This window comes from Dothidotthia symphoricarpi (genome assembly GCF_010015815.1).
Source record: "Dothidotthia symphoricarpi CBS 119687 unplaced genomic scaffold P153scaffold_10, whole genome shotgun sequence".
NCBI lineage: Eukaryota > Fungi > Ascomycota > Dothideomycetes > Pleosporales > Dothidotthiaceae > Dothidotthia > Dothidotthia symphoricarpi.
Window position 1 is genome coordinate 1,072,504 of NW_022985017.1, and position 15,578 is coordinate 1,088,081.

A 15,578-nucleotide genomic window follows, 5' to 3' on the forward strand; every position below is an offset into this window, starting at 1 on the left:
TTCCCAGGTCCCAACTTAGGGTTGTCGCAGTGTCTGCTCTGCTTGGAGACGTGTTGTCCGCCCTGTATGTTCATTAGAAGGAGTTAGTGTCTTACTGTAAATCCGCCATGCAGTCCTGTTTTCTGAACAGAATTGCTGGAAAGTATACCCTAGAGCTCCTCTCTACGTGTGCATATCGATGTTCTTTGCATGTTGAGATATATGCCAGGGTCGTACTACCCATGCAAAAGGTCCACGCTACACTTCCGAGCCTGGGGAAAGCTACAGTAACCCGCAAGTTCAGGTCTCGATTGTGTACACATAGATATTAGCACACGTGTGGGATCAGTAGTGTTGTACGCGTCTTCGTCGGTGAAGTAGGACAGCCAAGTCGGGCAAATTCGACGGAATTGAAGCCGCACATCCAAACCTTGAGTCGATGGTGCCAAAAGCAGTAAGTTGGTAAAACATGTATCGTAGTGTTTGTTGTAACATGTCATAATTTCTCTGTATAAGAAGTCAGCGTGTTCAGACATTGTGATGACTATTCGTCCTGGCAGGTTGAACGACCTTCTTATCTTTACACAAGATGTAAATGTGAATACCGAAAGCTTCTAAAATAAGTAGGTTATACCACCGGCAGACGTTCATCGCCGTTTTGTTATTCTGTGATGAAAGATGGAGACCTTGTTCACAGCCTCATTGTGCAATACCGATACTGGTAAAGAGCGACACGACATGTACCTTGCATATCTGCCGGCTGTCGTGATACCAGTCTGCTTTGGTCTATGCGCTGAAGGAATGATGTGACGTGAAGGTTGTAGGAAATGGAAACATAAGCGAATGCCTAGATTACTTCCAAGCTAGCTTCTTGCCCTGCACCGAAGTGTAACCGATGTTGGGAAATGCTGATTCGAATGTGGGGGAGATCTCCTGTTTGCATGTACCGAAGGATTGCCTACTGCACCGAGTTTCGGTCACACTCGATCTGTTTCGTAAAACTCATACAGGATCGTACATGCGCCACAAGGATGCTGCCGGAATCGACGTCATGACTTTCACCTTGGCACCCACCATAACTACTGACAGATGTCAGTCATGGCACCGTTAAATCCATCACATCGTCATGCCAGGCTCAATTGCGTCGAATCGGTCGATGCTGCGGGAGTTCCTGGCGTCCATAGCAACTATTCAGGGAGACTTGTCTAATATCACCGCGCCGCCCTTTGTCCTCGCCGAGAATTCAACGGTAGAATTACCCCAATACTGGGCAGATCATCCCAAGATCTTCGTAGCGCCAGCCACCGAGCCCGATGCCGAAAAGCGGGCGCTGTTGGTTCTGAAATGGTTTCTGGGGTCGTTAAGAAACCAGCAGTATGCAGGACGAGGGGAGGATGAGGGGGTGAAGAAGCCATTGAATGCGTTTCTCGGCGAACTATTCTCTGGGAGCTGGAAAGATAAAGAGTTAGGGGAAACTAAATTGTTGTCTGAACAGGTCAGCCATCATCCGCCTATAACGGCTTGCTATCTGTGGAACGACAAGTATGGCGTCCGAGCGGAAGGCTTTACACAACAAGAGATAACGTTCAATGGAAGCGTGAGCATCAAGCAGAAGGGCTATGCGGTACTCCATATCGACAAATACGACGAGGATTACCTTATCCCGGTACCAAATATCAAGGTAAAGGGGATATTGGGTGGGACGCCATACCCAGAACTGCATGGAGAATACTCGCTTATCTCATCAAATGGATACGTTTCCCATGTCAAGTTCGGAGGCAAAGGATTCTTTGGCGGGGGCACAAAGAATGGATTCGAAGCGCGACTATTCCATGTTGATCGGCCAGACGAGGATATATACACAGCCAAAGGAGCATGGAATGGGAGCTCTACCATTCAAGATGCGAGGACTGGAAAAGACGTCGAGACGTTCGATATCAACGCCCTGCCCTCGATGCCTCTAGAAGTTGCCGACTTGGAAAAGCAAGATGGATGGGAATCACGAAAAGCCTGGAAAGACGTCATTGCGGCTCTGAGAAACGGCGATATGAAAACTACAGTCAATGCAAAGTCCGTGGTCGAGCGTGGTCAGCGAGAGATGAGGAAAGATGAAAAGGCTCGTGGTGAGACGTGGAAAAGTGTGTTCTTCCAACGCGTCCAGCAAGATCCGATCTTCGACAGTCTAGCATTCCATGACAACAACTCTTTCACCGTCGATCGAGGAGGAGGAATCTGGAAGATCAATACAGACGCTGTAGAGAATGCGAAGAAGCCGTATCATGGCGGTCTGCTGCCAACAAATGAGACGGCTGGGGGTACTGTTGCAAAGGAACCCAGTAACATGGAGGGTGTTCAGGAGCAACAGCATAGCGGTGCGGCGGTCAATGGCGTTTCGAGTAATACAGTGACACACGAGAGGGTATCGATAGATAGTTCCAGCAGTGGGAAGTTCAAGGGAAGGGTCGAAGAATCTAACAAGGAGGCTCAACCTAGAGATATAGCCCATGTACAGCAAGAACCAACGGATGCGGAGGTCGAAGCGTTTCTCCGAGCAAAGTTCAGCGCTTCGCATTGAGCCTAACTACGGCTGCCACAAGGAGACATGAATCAAATGATGACGTGCTATTTAATCGTAATTACCAATTCTCAATATACAAATCCGCTTTTCAAGAGCGGGTAGCGAGTCTATCAAACTCCATGACACTGTATACGTTAAATAAGTGAGTTTAATTTTAGAGCACGCTGCGGCAATTTTGGTAATTGCAGAGCGTACTCAAGTCCCCCAGCTTCGCCTGTAGACATCATCTCCTATCGGTAAATACACTTGTAATCTCCAAAGTTCATTAAATTAATGTTTTTATTCATATCGCGCGCCTACCTGGGTATCAATGAAAAGAAACAACTCCCCAAACGCAGGTTTCAAAAACGTCTTCATCAAGTACAGTTAAAATTTTCAACGCTTTGACAGATCGTTACAGTTGATCTGACTGCTGATACACTTGCTTTTGCATAGTGATTTTCCCTTTAATCAACGCATCTTCGTCTGCGCTTTTCCCTGCTCGTATCTCCCAAGCATTAAACCCCTTCTCATTCGTCTCCTCGTCGATAAGGTCATCCCTCAAACGTATGGGAGCGAGAGAACCCATGGTGTATTCCTCATCTTTATCTTGCATTGTTTGCCCCCTTTCTGTCCGCATCAACGTAGACGAAAAGCTGAACGGGCCCTTCTTTCTTCGACTTGCATCCGGCATTCCGCTATCCCATTGCGGCGATTTCAAGTTCATGTTCGATTTTGATTGCTGGCCTGGTTGAGTCGTTGCGAAGCCAAGGGTTGATGAGACTATTCGGTAGAGCGGACGGAGTGTTGCGAGACTACCGGCCGTTATGGCGAGTCCTTGTTCGATGTCGCTCCAGATTGCGATGTCGAGGGTGGCCCAGAGGAAGTCGGGATTCTTGAAGTCCATGACATACGCGAGTCGGACGACTACAGCTACACTTGCACTGTAGGAAGTTTGTCAGTATATTAGGAAGCAATGGAGGTGGTTTGAACTTACATGCAAGCCATGCCTAAAATGGGAATAAGCATGACCTTCATGTTCATCGACATGTTCAAGCCCATTATTAGGAAAAATGGCAGGATAGCGAATGTAAAGTCGGTGATGATTGCCACGGCGCTGTACAGGAAGGTGAGGGCAATGATGACATCGGTGGGCACGCAACTCCCGGGTTGGTTTTGATTCCAGAAGAATGATATTGGCGAGCATTGAAAGAGTGTTACGAAGAAGAAGGTGAGACCGGTGAGGACGGATAACCCCATGGCGATGAAGATGATCCAGCGATGTATCTTGCTGACCGTGACGCGAAGGAGGAACAGGCCAATGGATATTTTGGCGGCGATCATAGATAGACAGTAGCCTATGTAACAGATCCACCAATACTGTGGTCTGTTAGAAGTTGTTCATGATCTCGTTGTTGTCTTTGTCCACTCACCCGCATTGCTTTCATGGCATTCTCAGCAGTGAGGTCGGCCATATGGCGGCCAGTTCCTGTTCGACTGTCAGCATGTCAAACTTCCCATGTATACAATGCTTGTTTACCATAATGTACGCCGCCTAAAGCAGCTGCTGCAAACATTATTTGTGCGAGTAGCGCGGCCACCATCCACGAGTCATCCCATCCGAAAGCTTTTACGAGAAACAGTCTAACATAGACGCGGAGGACAACTGCGATGAAGGCTACTGCGACGAAGGTTGACACCACCTGTTTCAGTCAGTGAACTATTCTCGAATATCCACTCTATACGATCTTAGACGTACAACCTGAAGCTCCGGGCCACGATTTTCAACCATATTAGGCAATGTTGACGTAAAACTTGAGGGACACCCAAAGTTTCTGCAAACACCAGACGGTTGCGGCGAGAATATATCACCGTTAGTCCCAAAGTCTCGGGTGTCACCGAGGGGCAGGTCACTCTGGGTATTAAGACCCGAGGGCTGAAGAGCCCTCGACTCGACATGAACCTGCGTGCATCAGGGATGGCAACACGGCTGGCACGTCCGAAGCGAAGCATACAAAGGATTCATGACCGGGCTGGGACCAGGGGAGCAGGGTCGTCTCCCGGCCTCGTAGGAGTGGACGATTCAGAGCTGAGAACGTGGTCGTGGACTACTTACTCGCCTAGTGACGGATGATCTTCGTGTTCACGCGCCAGCGACTAAGTAGAGTCAAGTAGATCGCAATGTCATTACTACAGTATGCCAGGCCCGAGTAAATCCGTAGCTACATGTTCTGTACCCGTAGAACACCTGGAGATGAGGGTCTTCCCCGTGGGTTGAACGCTTCTTTGTGTCTGTTTGTCTAAATCTTCGGCGACAGGACTATTCCAGTCTTGAGACCGGTGTTTCGCGGCATTTGCCACAATGGGCGTAGGGCGGTCGACACCGGCAAATGATGCGCATGCATTTTACGGGTCGTATCCGCTAAGGATGGAACGACTTCCGATCCACAGTGAGTTCTACTTGTTGTGGCTAGCACCGCCACCATCTGGCAGAATACCACTAGTTTAGACAAGTCGCAATCGCGAAAGAGTCATTTACCAAGCTGGAAGTCCGCCATCCGACGTCGGCGAGGAACTAGGTGGTAGTAGTGTAGAGTTAAAAAAAAGATGCGCACGGCTGAGGGAAGACGATTGGATTACCTGTGTTCCCAGGGTTTCAGTCTCGCGTGTGGAGGGCCTTCCCGGGCCGAGACGGGATAGATGTAACCGTGAATGTCACTGCTTACTTCAGCCGCTCATAGACGCCGCAACCACATTATCAACAGCGAAGGGGAGACTAGGGTAGATGTTGGTTTAACAGGCTAAGAACAAACAGGGAAAGGCCAGCGATCCTACGTGCCTGCCGATCTGACCTATCAGTCTTCATTCATCCTGGAATGTCGCTCACTGATTGGTGGACGGTATTTTTTCTGAGCACATGGATTAGGCCTCCTGGAGCCATAAAAGTTTACGCGAGCTCGCAATACCAAGCAGAAACCAAACAACCAAACCCGACATGTTCCATTTTCGTTTCTAGTGCTGATTTGAAGTACCTACCTGAAACAACCTATTACTGATTGGCATGACTGCAATCCACGGAGTGCGCCGAAGGTAGGATGGAATACTAGAGATAAAGAGTGCCTGGTTGTGTCATGTAGATATCTTGGAGCTAGTAAAGGTCGATAATAGGAAAGATTGGAAAGAAGGCTGAAGGTGTGGAGATCTGTCAGAATCTGTCAAATTATTCTTCCATAAATTGCTATCGGCACGCTCCTACCGCGTGAACAAGCAGGGACCAGGTGTCCCTGCATTGCGTGAGCATACGCAATTAGGGTTGACATGGATCAGCCAGGGCCACAGAAGTTACGTGCAGGTCAAGCTTCCGGTGCCTCGACAATAACAGCTCGCCTTAACGTCAACATCGGCTACGGCTTGAGCCAGTCTCAGCTGCTGATCTACTATATCCGCCTCATCTTTTTTGCCAAGCTTGGTTAAACATTCGTGATAGCCATGCAGAGCCCAGACATTATTAGGATGCTGTCTTGCCCTTGGCAGAGTGTTGTCGAATCCCAGATCCGCCCTGTGAGCAGCTGCGGCATCCTCCACGCGACCTTGCTCCATCAGCAGAGCAGCATATGCATGTCGGGTGGGCTGCATCCAGGGCCATGGTTCCGCATACGTGAGTGCGTCGTCTCGTTCAATTGCAGTTTCTAGGTGCTTGAAGGCAAGATCGAAGTTGCCCTTGCGATATTCCAGCTCGCCGTCTAGCATTGCAAGGCCAACTTTAAGCACGACGTTTGACCGGTTGGGGAAGTCGCCGCATATTCGGGATGATGGGATGCGACTGACCGCCTCGCTTAATGAGTCGCGTTGTATCTGTGCATTATTGGTATCCCCAGTAGCTGCGTATGCAACTCCTTTCCCATAGTGATACATCGCGGTTGTAACACTGTATAAATCTTTGTCATCTGGCATATCGAGAGCAATTATATCTTTCCAGCGACCGAAACGAACCAAGACATGAACTCGTACTGATGCGAAGCTTTCTAACCAGTCGGCCATAGGTGGACTCTCAATCCGAAGAAGTGATTCCGGAAGTGATGCTTCCATACGGTCCACTGCCTCCAAAGCGACCTTCGACTGACCTGCAAACATAGCGGCGTAGATCAACGAGTGGTAGTCATGCATGCGGTAGAAAGAGTAGAAGTTGTCGCCTCCGTGTTCGCCAAGGTATTTCTCGTCCGCTAGACACGCATCCGCATTGGAAGCAATAGCACGTCTATAGTCGCCTACAAGGATGTCGAGGTGCGACGGCATGTGTACCAGATGGCCTGCGTCGGGAATCAAGCTCCGAAGGTGGTCTGCGGCGATCAATGCCACCTCTGGCGTCTTCGACATTTCCATGAGATGGATGTACAGGTGGAGGATACTTGGGTGTTTGTACACGCCTTCCTGTTTGAGTGCTTTCTCTAGAATCGCTTTGGCTTCCAACGACCGGGCTCCAGGGGTTGGTTCACCTGTTTTCAAGTCCCAAAGATCCCATGCTGACAAGTTCATGATTGAGTCGGCATAGAGAGATGTGACATCAAGGTCTTCCGGGAACTTCCCGTAAACACGTTTCATGGCCTCCGCATAGGCCTCGTTACATGTCCGAAATGCGACCTCATCCAGTCCCTTAGGCACACGAATCTGTATTGCATCGATGAGAGCCTTCTCCAGCTCCGTCGACCCAGATGCTGTCTCTTTTGCTTTCGCATTCGCGGCAGTGATATTCTCCAAGGTTGCTTTCAATTCGTTCTCGTCGAAAAGGTCCCAAGGCTTATTGTAGTTTGGTCCGAGAGCAAAGGCAAGCTACATCCATCAGTTGCCAGTTTCACAAAGTCCTCAAAACGGACACTCACTCCCCAGTAAGCCATTGCGCAATGTGGGTCTGCTTCGATTGCCCGCTCGAAACATCGAGCTGACTCTTCATGATGAAACGCATAGCTCCATATCAGACCACGGTTAAACCACGACTGCGCACTTGCATTCGAGGTCGTGACTTTACGATGAAAAGAGCCTAGATTATACTGGTACGAATTTGAGCCAGAATCCATGATGAGAGTGCAGCGCTTTGTGTGTTCTTAGCTAGAAGACTCGATGTCACAACGTAGACACGCGCTAGTACGTCACCCCACCTTCTCACGATCGTGAAGACTTGCTCTCCACACGTCGATTAAATCACACCACTCTACGAGTGTGGACAAGATTACAACCAAGCACAAAAAACTACACTGCGTACATCTGAACAGGACAGGGACTCTACACATTGGGTTGCGTAGTATCAGTAAGTTATGGAAGGTCTAATTGCGATTGGAACGATTGCTGAAGCCATACAGATTTATCCAGCAAAAGTTTGTACCCAGAGGATCTAGTCATTAAAACGCTGATGTTGACACCAAAAGCCTCTTCCCATCTCCGCCACATCAGGCCAGTCCTAAACAAATTCGTTTTGCCATCTCCACCACCACCACCACCAACACCCATCTATCAACGCACCCAACTTCACTCCCTCAAAATGCTGCACACCGCCAAGAAAATCTTTGCCCCAACAAGCAATTCCTCCGACCCGGGCCACGCAACGCAATACACCAAAGGCGCCCTTTCCCACAGCGACCTCCTCCCCTCACCCACAGACCAATTCCACGCCTGGTTCGCCGAAGCGCAAGCGAACTCAGTCTACCAGCCCGAAACGGTAACCTTGTCCACAGCCTCGCTGCCGTCAGGAAAGGTCTCAGCGCGCATGGTCTACATGAAGGAGCTCGACGCCCGCGGCTTTGTCATCTACTCGAACTGGGCCACGTCGCGCAAAGCGGAAGACACGCGCTCGAACCCCTATGCGGCGCTTACCTTTTGGTGGCACGAGATGGAGCGCCAGGTCCGTGTTGAGGGGCCCACGGAACGCCTCACGAGCGAGGAGAGCCAGGTTTACTATGACACGCGCATTCGGGGGAGTCGCTTGGGCGCGTGGGCTAGCGAGCAGAGCAAGGTGCTGCAGGGGCGGGAGGAGCTGGAGAAGCGGGTGGAGGATGTGGAGAAGCGGTTCGACGGCAAGGAGGAGATCCCCGTGCCTGAGTTTTGGGGTGGGCTGAGGGTTGTGCCTGAGGTTGTGGAGTTTTGGCAGGGTAGGCCGAGTCGTTTGCATGATAGGTTGCGGTATACGAAGGGGGAGGGAGAGGAGTGGAAGGTGGAGAGGTTGAGCCCGTAAACATGATCGTTTACGCGCAATATTGGGAAATGTCACTATGGATAGGCATATACAGCATTTAGTAGGGTATTGTACTACACCGACATGTGATCAAATCCCGCGTAGCACTAGACGACAAAAAGCTTGAACTGAAATAAACATGGATTGCTCCTGCTACAATACGATGGAAAGGAATATCTACTAAACCGGGATGCTCCTATTTTCCAACAACGCCGTCAAATGTCCGGAAACGCCGTACAAGGAACCCAACACGATCTCATGAGCACATCAGTCATTTCTCCACATGTCTTCGCCCAACATCTATTCGCCATCAGACTCCTCTTCCCCAGTCTGCAAGATCCGTTAGCAACCAAACTTTAAACATTATCGGATGTGTTAGTACTTACGTTCTCGTGGAAGTTCATGCCATGCGTTGTCTCGTTGATGTAGCCCTTCCTGATGACGAAATCGCCAAAGTGCTCGCCATCATTCCTCTCCTTGGCATATTGCTTGATCATCGGACGCATAATCTCCAGAATTTCCTCTTCCTTGATGGAACTCCTGTAGAGCTTGTTCAACCGTTGGCCGTGGTAGCCTCCACCAAGGTACATGTTATACGCGCCGTATGCCTTGCCAACGAAGGCAACCTCGGCAAGCCAAGGCCGAGCGCATCCGTTAGGGCAACCCGTCATACGCATGACGATACTGTCTTGTCGCAGACCAGATTCCTCGAGTGTGGATTCGAGTTTGGAGATGAGGACAGGGAGGTAACGTTCGGACTCGGCCATGGCCAGACCGCAGGTGGGGAAGGCAACGCAGGCAGAGCTGGACAACCTCATACCAGAGAAGTTGACGTTATCGAGCTTCCACTTCTTCAGGAGCTCCTTCATTGCAGGCAAGTCCTCATCCGCAACATTGGAGAGGATCAAGTGTTGATTGCCAGTCAATCTGAACTCGCCCTTGTGCGCTTTGGCTACTTCGATGAGACCAGTCTTCATTGGGAACTCAGCTGTATCCTCGATACGGCCGTTCTCGATGAACAAGGTGAAGTGGTTGAGACCGTCCTCATCCTTCTGCCAGCCGAACGTGTCAACGTTGCTGTCGAACTTGAACGACTTGGGGTCGGCAAATCGCTGGCCCCAAAGCTCTTCGACCTTGCCACGGAACACATCGACACCCATGTCGTCAATAGTGTACTTTAGACGAGCATGCTTCCTGTTCTTGCGGTCACCGTGGTCACGTTGCACAAGCATGATCTTCTCGCACGCAATGTGAACATCTTCAGCAGGTACGTAGCCGAACATAGATCCAGTTCGCGGGTAGGTCTTCTTGTTGTTGTGCGTCACACCCATACCGCCACCGGCAAGGAGGTTGAAGCCCTCAAGATTGCCGTCGGCACCCTTGATGGCGATCAGACCAATGTCGTGAGCGTAGACATCGGTGTCGTTGTGTGGTGGGATGGCGATGGTAATCTTGAACTTGCGGGGAAGGTAGAGAGGGCCGTACAAGGGCTCGTGGTCCTGTAGGGCCTCACCGGACACCTTTCGCTTCTCCTTCGTCTCATCATCCTCGAGCCAAATCTCGTGATAAGCAGTTGTCGAAGGTAGCAGGTGGTCACTGATTTTCTGGGACACGGCGTGAACCTGCGCATGGTACTTGGATTGCGTCGGGAGAGAACTGCACATGACGTTTCGGTTGACGTCACCGCAAGCAGCGATGGTAGTCATCAAGGACTTGTTGATAGCTTGCATTGCTGGCTTGAGCTTGCCCTTGACGATGCCGTGGAACTGGAACGTTTGTCGGGTCGTCAACTTCATGGTCTCGTTACCGAGCTTGGTGCTGATTTCGTCCATCTGTAGCCATTGCTGGGGGGTGGCGATACCTCCCGCCAGTCGGCATCGAATCATGAAGGAGTATGCTGGCTCGAGACCCTGCGCCTTACGCTCGTCACGGAGATCGCGGTCGTCTTGCATGTATGTGCCGTGAAACTTGGTGAGCTGCTGGTCACTCGCTGAGATAGCACCAGTCGAAACATCAGCCAAGCCTTCCTCAATGGTACCACGGAGGAAGTTCGAGGCAGCCTTCATATCCTCGTTCGTAATCGGTGCTGGCTCCTCAGGTAGACCCTCAACGTTGGCAACACCGAGCTTTTGCCAGAGCTCTGGTTCCCACTCGCCATAGGCCGTCTGATAAGCATCTGGGTCTTGATCGTCTCCAAGACCACATTCTACCAAAGGCTTGCCTCCAAGGGTAAGGAGTCGCGCATGAAGATCCTTGGCGGGCTTGTTGTAGTAGATCTTGTCTTCCTTACGGGGCCAGTAGTGGCTGTCGCCAAGACCGAAGACCGCGAAGTTGACTGTCGCCAGATCCAGGTCAGTCGAATCCTTGACGGTTTCCCAGAATGTCCTGCCGTTCTGAGGGAACTCTCCCTGACCGGCCACACTGCTGAACAGGACAACGTTCTGCTCGTTGGGCAGGTCCTCCATGGGGAAATCATCCATAGCCATGACAATAGTCTTCAAACCTCTTGCCTTGCCTCGGTTGCCCAGACGCTTCGCGAGGGTCTCCGCGTTTCCGTTGTCAGAAGCAAACAGGATTGTCACAGGATCACCTTGAAGGCCTTCAAGAAGCTTGCTGTACGCATCCTTGGCCTTTCGCTTCTGCAATTGCCTGACCTCGGTTCCGTAAGATCCCGAAAGATTTGAAGAGAACTCAGGATGCCTCTTCATGACCTGAGACAAGTAGTTGTCGCGAGCAAGGAACTCTTCTAACTCCTTCTTGATCCTTGGGGAATCAAGCTTGAAGTTCGCCTCGCTCTTCTCCTCGGCCTTGGGGTCCCAGCGGTAGAGCGGCCAGTAACCAAGGTCAACAGCCTTCTTTGTCTCTTGCAGGACAGCCAAAGGCGAATCGCTCTCCTTCTCGTAGGGCAAGTAAGCAAGGACGATGGAAGGGCCGTCGAACTTGTCGGCCTCGATCATGGCTTCTAGAACCTGAGTGTAGGAGCTGTATACGGCAACAGAGGCCACATATGCATTACCGAAGTTCATGGCGTAAAGACCAATGTCCTTCTTCCGCCTGGCAGCGTCGGCTGCGGCACGTTCCGAGTAGGGTGTGGAATCGACAATCAACATGTTGACATTCTCGCCAGAAGCCAGCACATGATGGACACCAGAGTTTCCGAGGTCGTAGGCCCAAGCATCCGATCCAACCAGCCATGGTGACTCTTTGTAGAACAGCTTCTTCGAGGACAATAGCTGAGTGGCAGCAGCGGAACCATCGTTGCTCAAACGTGCGATGACGTCAGGTGCAAGTTCGTTTGCCTTGTCTGTGTCGTTCGCACTCAGTGCCCACTTGGAGAGCCATTCCTGAGGCGCCTTTGTGGTGAAGTCGTTGCTCTTCGATGCGTCGGCAGCTTCATCGATGAATCGCTTTCGGTGTTCCTTTCGGGCCACGAGAGATCCAAACCCATATTCTGGGCTTGAAGCAATGTCATTGGAGACGCCAGCGTTATCCGAGCCAAGCTGGTTGGCGATGTGAAGTTTGTCACCAAATACCTGATCTAGGATCTTGGTGTAAGCATTCTCCAATGTGGGTTGCTCAAGCTTCGTGGGCTGGGGCTCCGGTCCATCAAGGTTGCCAACCTGTAGGTTCTGAACAGGCGTTTCGCTTGTAAGGTTCTGGAATACTCCTCGCAGCGCCTGTTGTACAGTCTTCTCGGTAATATAGCCGAGTTGATAACCAACAACCATAGGAGAGCTTCCACTCGACTTCAACGACATCAACAGATCTAGAAGCACAGGTCCCCATTTGGTCGTCTTGCGACGAACTTGCTCGAGGACAGCAATCTTCTTGAGTGACTGAGGGAGCAACGGGGCGAGTGAGGCGCCCAACCATGGTCGGTATAGCCTGGCTGTGATGATAGCGGTATTGGCGTACGTCTCTGATTCATCCACAGTGTCGAGCTCGGTGGCGAAGAGACCCGTATCAGCACCAAACAAAAAGATGGCAGCTTCCTCCTTGCCCGTACCGGTGTAGGCGAATGCATCGTATTCTCGGCCAGTGACGTCCTTGATCGTCGCCCAGATCTGTGTGGCGAACCGATAGATGTCCTCGGACGAAACAGGCTTGGAGACTAATGAATCCACCGTAGTCGCCGAAGACACAGACGCACCACTGGTGCTGGTGTCACGCTGTGATGAACCAGCAGAGGAATCTGCTCGCTGGCTGTTCCTCTCCGATGCCGGTTGTGACTTTGCTGGCTCCGAGGAGCTCGTAGGAGCGGCCGAGGCACTGTCGGCGTTCAAAGCCTGGCTGCGAGCGAATGACAAGGTGGCGCTCCTGCCATCGTCTGCATACAGAGTCGTCTCTCCTGATGTGGTGTTGTGGAAAGTTGCCACAGCGTCCGAGTCCAGGACGTTGCGAACCAATTCCACATCCTCCTGCTCGATGGCCTTCTTGAAAGCAGATGCCCCAGAGTCGAAGAAGTGGATAACACCCTTGCCCGACTTGATGGCCAGAGCATGTGCAGTCAAGGCGAGATCCTGCGCCTCCTGCAGGGTCTCGGACTGAATGAATGTAAAGCCAGACTGCCTGATGGACGTGATGTCGGAAAAGTCTGGGAAGCCGGCGGGCTGTACCGACACGTGAAGGACGACAGGGTACTGTGCGAGTTTGTAGAGGTGGGGTATCGACTTGACGAGGATCGAGGACGTGGTCGTCACGCTGGTGAGCTTGCCCGCGCGGATGGGCTGGAAGACTGAGAGGAGGGGGTCCGCGTTCTGGCGGACTGCAAGTACCTGAAGGGATTTTGTCAGAGGCGGCTCCTCAGTACTTCAACAGCATTCTGCACATACCTCTACTCGCTCCTTTGCGACAACGCTAGGCGCATTGTCTTTCTGGAGTGTGCGCAGAGCCTCTGAGAACTCAGACTCCGTGGCGAGGGAAGGAACGACGGACACAACCACATCGGAGGCCAAATGGGCGATTCGGGCCACTGTAAAACACACAAGTTAGCATCTCCATTTGTATTTGCCTCATGGCCCCTCGATGTTCGAGCATTGATATGGAGGGGTGGTGGCGGGGTGATGAGTGGTAAGCCGAGGGGAACGTACCAGCCTCTCCAGCAGTCGTAATGGACCCCATGGTGACTGCGAATTAATTGTCTGGGGAGAGTAAAGAGTTGCCTCTGGGGAGGGAGAGGTCAAGTAATGTTTCGGGTCATCGGCGACAGAGCGACGAGACCTTATTAACAGCGGCGGCAATTGTACAATTTTCTCGTAGAAAGTGACCCCAGTATTGCGTGCTCACTAGTCAGGGTCTAGTCGAAAGATCAAGAGGTCCGATGGCGAAATGGTCCAGTCGCGGCTAATCATTTTGTCATAGATGTCGGGTCGTGTCATCATGTAATCAGACCATCTAAATTTGCCCATTGACAATTGCTGGTTATGGGATTGTAGACCCTTTTGGCGTGCCCTGGAGGCGTTTGGGATGCCCTTTTCGTTGGCTTACTCTGCGACGTCTGAGTGGCTGCTGCGAAGTCGCACGCGCCTCGCCGCAAAGACATGCACCGAGGGGCCGATATCGATTAGAGGTGAACCGAGCGTCTACCTTGGGCGTCTGTCAGACACGAACACACGCAGCATGCCTTGACGTGTTTCCCGAACGGACCAGTAGTAAAGACATAGCCTCCGTAATCGCAGCCGCCTGCATTTGATGTCGCGTCTGACGCACTCCTTGCAATGAATACAGCCTTCGGATTCCCAGAGCCCCTCGTCACCGATACCCCGCTACCGTTCCCCGAGCAATGCGCCAGGATACATGATCGGATAGCCGCGTTTCTGGAGAAGACGGATGTGTCGGACCGCGTGAAGAGTGTACAGGAGCAGACGCGCATCGCGTTGGGCGTCATAGACGAGGCACTGGGGCAATATAGGTGGGTGGTTGCCTACGGGACGAGTCCTGGGACGATCCGAGGGCTGACAAGTACTCAGTCTACCAGAGCTCTCTCTGGCTTACAATGGAGGAAAAGATTGCCTTGTCCTCTTGATACTGTACCTCTGCGCCCTACACAAGCGTGGGCTAACAAGTGCTCCGACCCCATCGTCCAACATTGAAACCGCCATACAATGTGTCTACATCCAAGATTCACACCCCTTTGCTGAAGTTGAGGCCTTTGTCATCACAAGCATAAAGATATATTCCTTGGCTCTTTTAGAATACGCAAAGCCTATGAAGGCTGCATTTGCAGACTACCTGCGCGACACACCATCAGTAAAAGCGATACTAGTGGGGACGCGGCGGACAGATCCGCATGGAGAGCACTTGAAACACTTTGATCCCACAGACTCGGGCTGGCCTAAATTTGTTCGTGTACATCCCGTCATAGACTGGCACTACGTAGACATTTGGACGGTAAGCATCACAAGCGGTCATCTAGCCGTCCGACCCAACTGACAGACACAAACAGTTCATACGATACCTCAACATACCTTATTGCCCCCTCTACGACCAGGGATACACGTCTCTAGGCGGGACTACCGACACTCATCCAAATCCTGTCCTCGCTCGCCAGCCATCGTCGAACCAGGCACCACAAGTAGGGGAAACAAACGGAACTGCCAAGGGGATACAGAAACCAAAGTTCCGGCCAGCATATGAGCTAGTGGACGATTACGAAGAAAGATTGGGGAGAGATAGATAGACTATGAGTATCCAAAAATGGTATTGGCTTGAGGCACAACCCGAATGCAAAGTCTGTTGGTTGTCAACCCTTAATCTACTATGTGTCGCTGCTGTCTGCGTTTTTTTCTTGTTCCTGCAATCTTCGATTCCTTGTTT

The 15,578-nt window shown here is 51.4% G+C and overlaps 6 protein-coding genes across 6 annotated transcripts; 3 read left to right on the plus strand and 3 right to left on the minus strand.

Annotated features, from left to right (window-relative positions):
* Positions 1-872: 872 nt before the first annotated feature.
* P153DRAFT_367002 (uncharacterized protein) lies at positions 873-2,628 on the plus strand. Its single transcript, XM_033668169.1, has one exon. The coding sequence runs from the start codon at positions 1,106-1,108 to the stop codon at positions 2,552-2,554; it is 1,449 nt and encodes a 482-aa protein (XP_033524001.1). The 5' UTR covers positions 873-1,105; the 3' UTR covers positions 2,555-2,628.
* Positions 2,629-2,951: 323 nt separating this feature from the next.
* P153DRAFT_376043 (uncharacterized protein) lies at positions 2,952-4,328 on the minus strand (the record flags this gene model as incomplete). Its single annotated transcript, XM_033669625.1, has 5 exons — positions 2,952-3,480; positions 3,534-3,916; positions 3,970-4,025; positions 4,077-4,239; positions 4,296-4,328. 5 exons carry the CDS (start codon positions 4,326-4,328, stop codon positions 2,952-2,954), a joined length of 1,164 nt encoding a protein of 387 aa, XP_033524002.1.
* Positions 4,329-5,878: 1,550 nt separating this feature from the next.
* Positions 5,879-7,611, minus strand: P153DRAFT_357161 (uncharacterized protein; the record flags this gene model as incomplete). Its single annotated transcript, XM_033666705.1, has 2 exons — positions 5,879-7,366; positions 7,417-7,611. The coding sequence occupies 2 exons, from the start codon at positions 7,609-7,611 to the stop codon at positions 5,879-5,881; spliced, it is 1,683 nt and encodes a 560-aa protein (XP_033524003.1).
* An 85-nt stretch (positions 7,612-7,696) lies between these two features.
* Positions 7,697-8,949, plus strand: P153DRAFT_367006 (pyridoxamine 5'-phosphate oxidase). Its single transcript, XM_033668170.1, has 3 exons — positions 7,697-7,841; positions 7,894-7,908; positions 7,960-8,949. The coding sequence occupies exon 3, from the start codon at positions 8,073-8,075 to the stop codon at positions 8,760-8,762; it is 690 nt and encodes a 229-aa protein (XP_033524004.1). The 5' UTR covers positions 7,697-7,841; positions 7,894-7,908; positions 7,960-8,072; the 3' UTR covers positions 8,763-8,949.
* On the minus strand, positions 8,830-14,200 carry P153DRAFT_367007 (thiamine diphosphate-binding protein). The gene is made up of 4 exons (XM_033668171.1): positions 13,853-14,200; positions 13,595-13,734; positions 9,149-13,537; positions 8,830-9,092 (listed from the first exon to the last, which is right to left on the minus strand). Exons 1-4 carry the CDS (start codon positions 13,881-13,883, stop codon positions 9,063-9,065), a joined length of 4,590 nt encoding a protein of 1,529 aa, XP_033524005.1. The 5' UTR covers positions 13,884-14,200; the 3' UTR covers positions 8,830-9,062.
* Positions 14,201-14,212: 12 nt separating this feature from the next.
* On the plus strand, positions 14,213-15,441 carry P153DRAFT_340669 (adenine nucleotide alpha hydrolases-like protein; the record flags this gene model as incomplete). The annotated part of the gene is made up of 3 exons (XM_033665882.1): positions 14,213-14,673; positions 14,732-15,152; positions 15,208-15,441. The coding sequence occupies exons 1-3, from the start codon at positions 14,480-14,482 to the stop codon at positions 15,439-15,441; spliced, it is 849 nt and encodes a 282-aa protein (XP_033524006.1). The 5' UTR covers positions 14,213-14,479.
* Between the last annotated feature and the right edge of the window lie 137 nt (positions 15,442-15,578).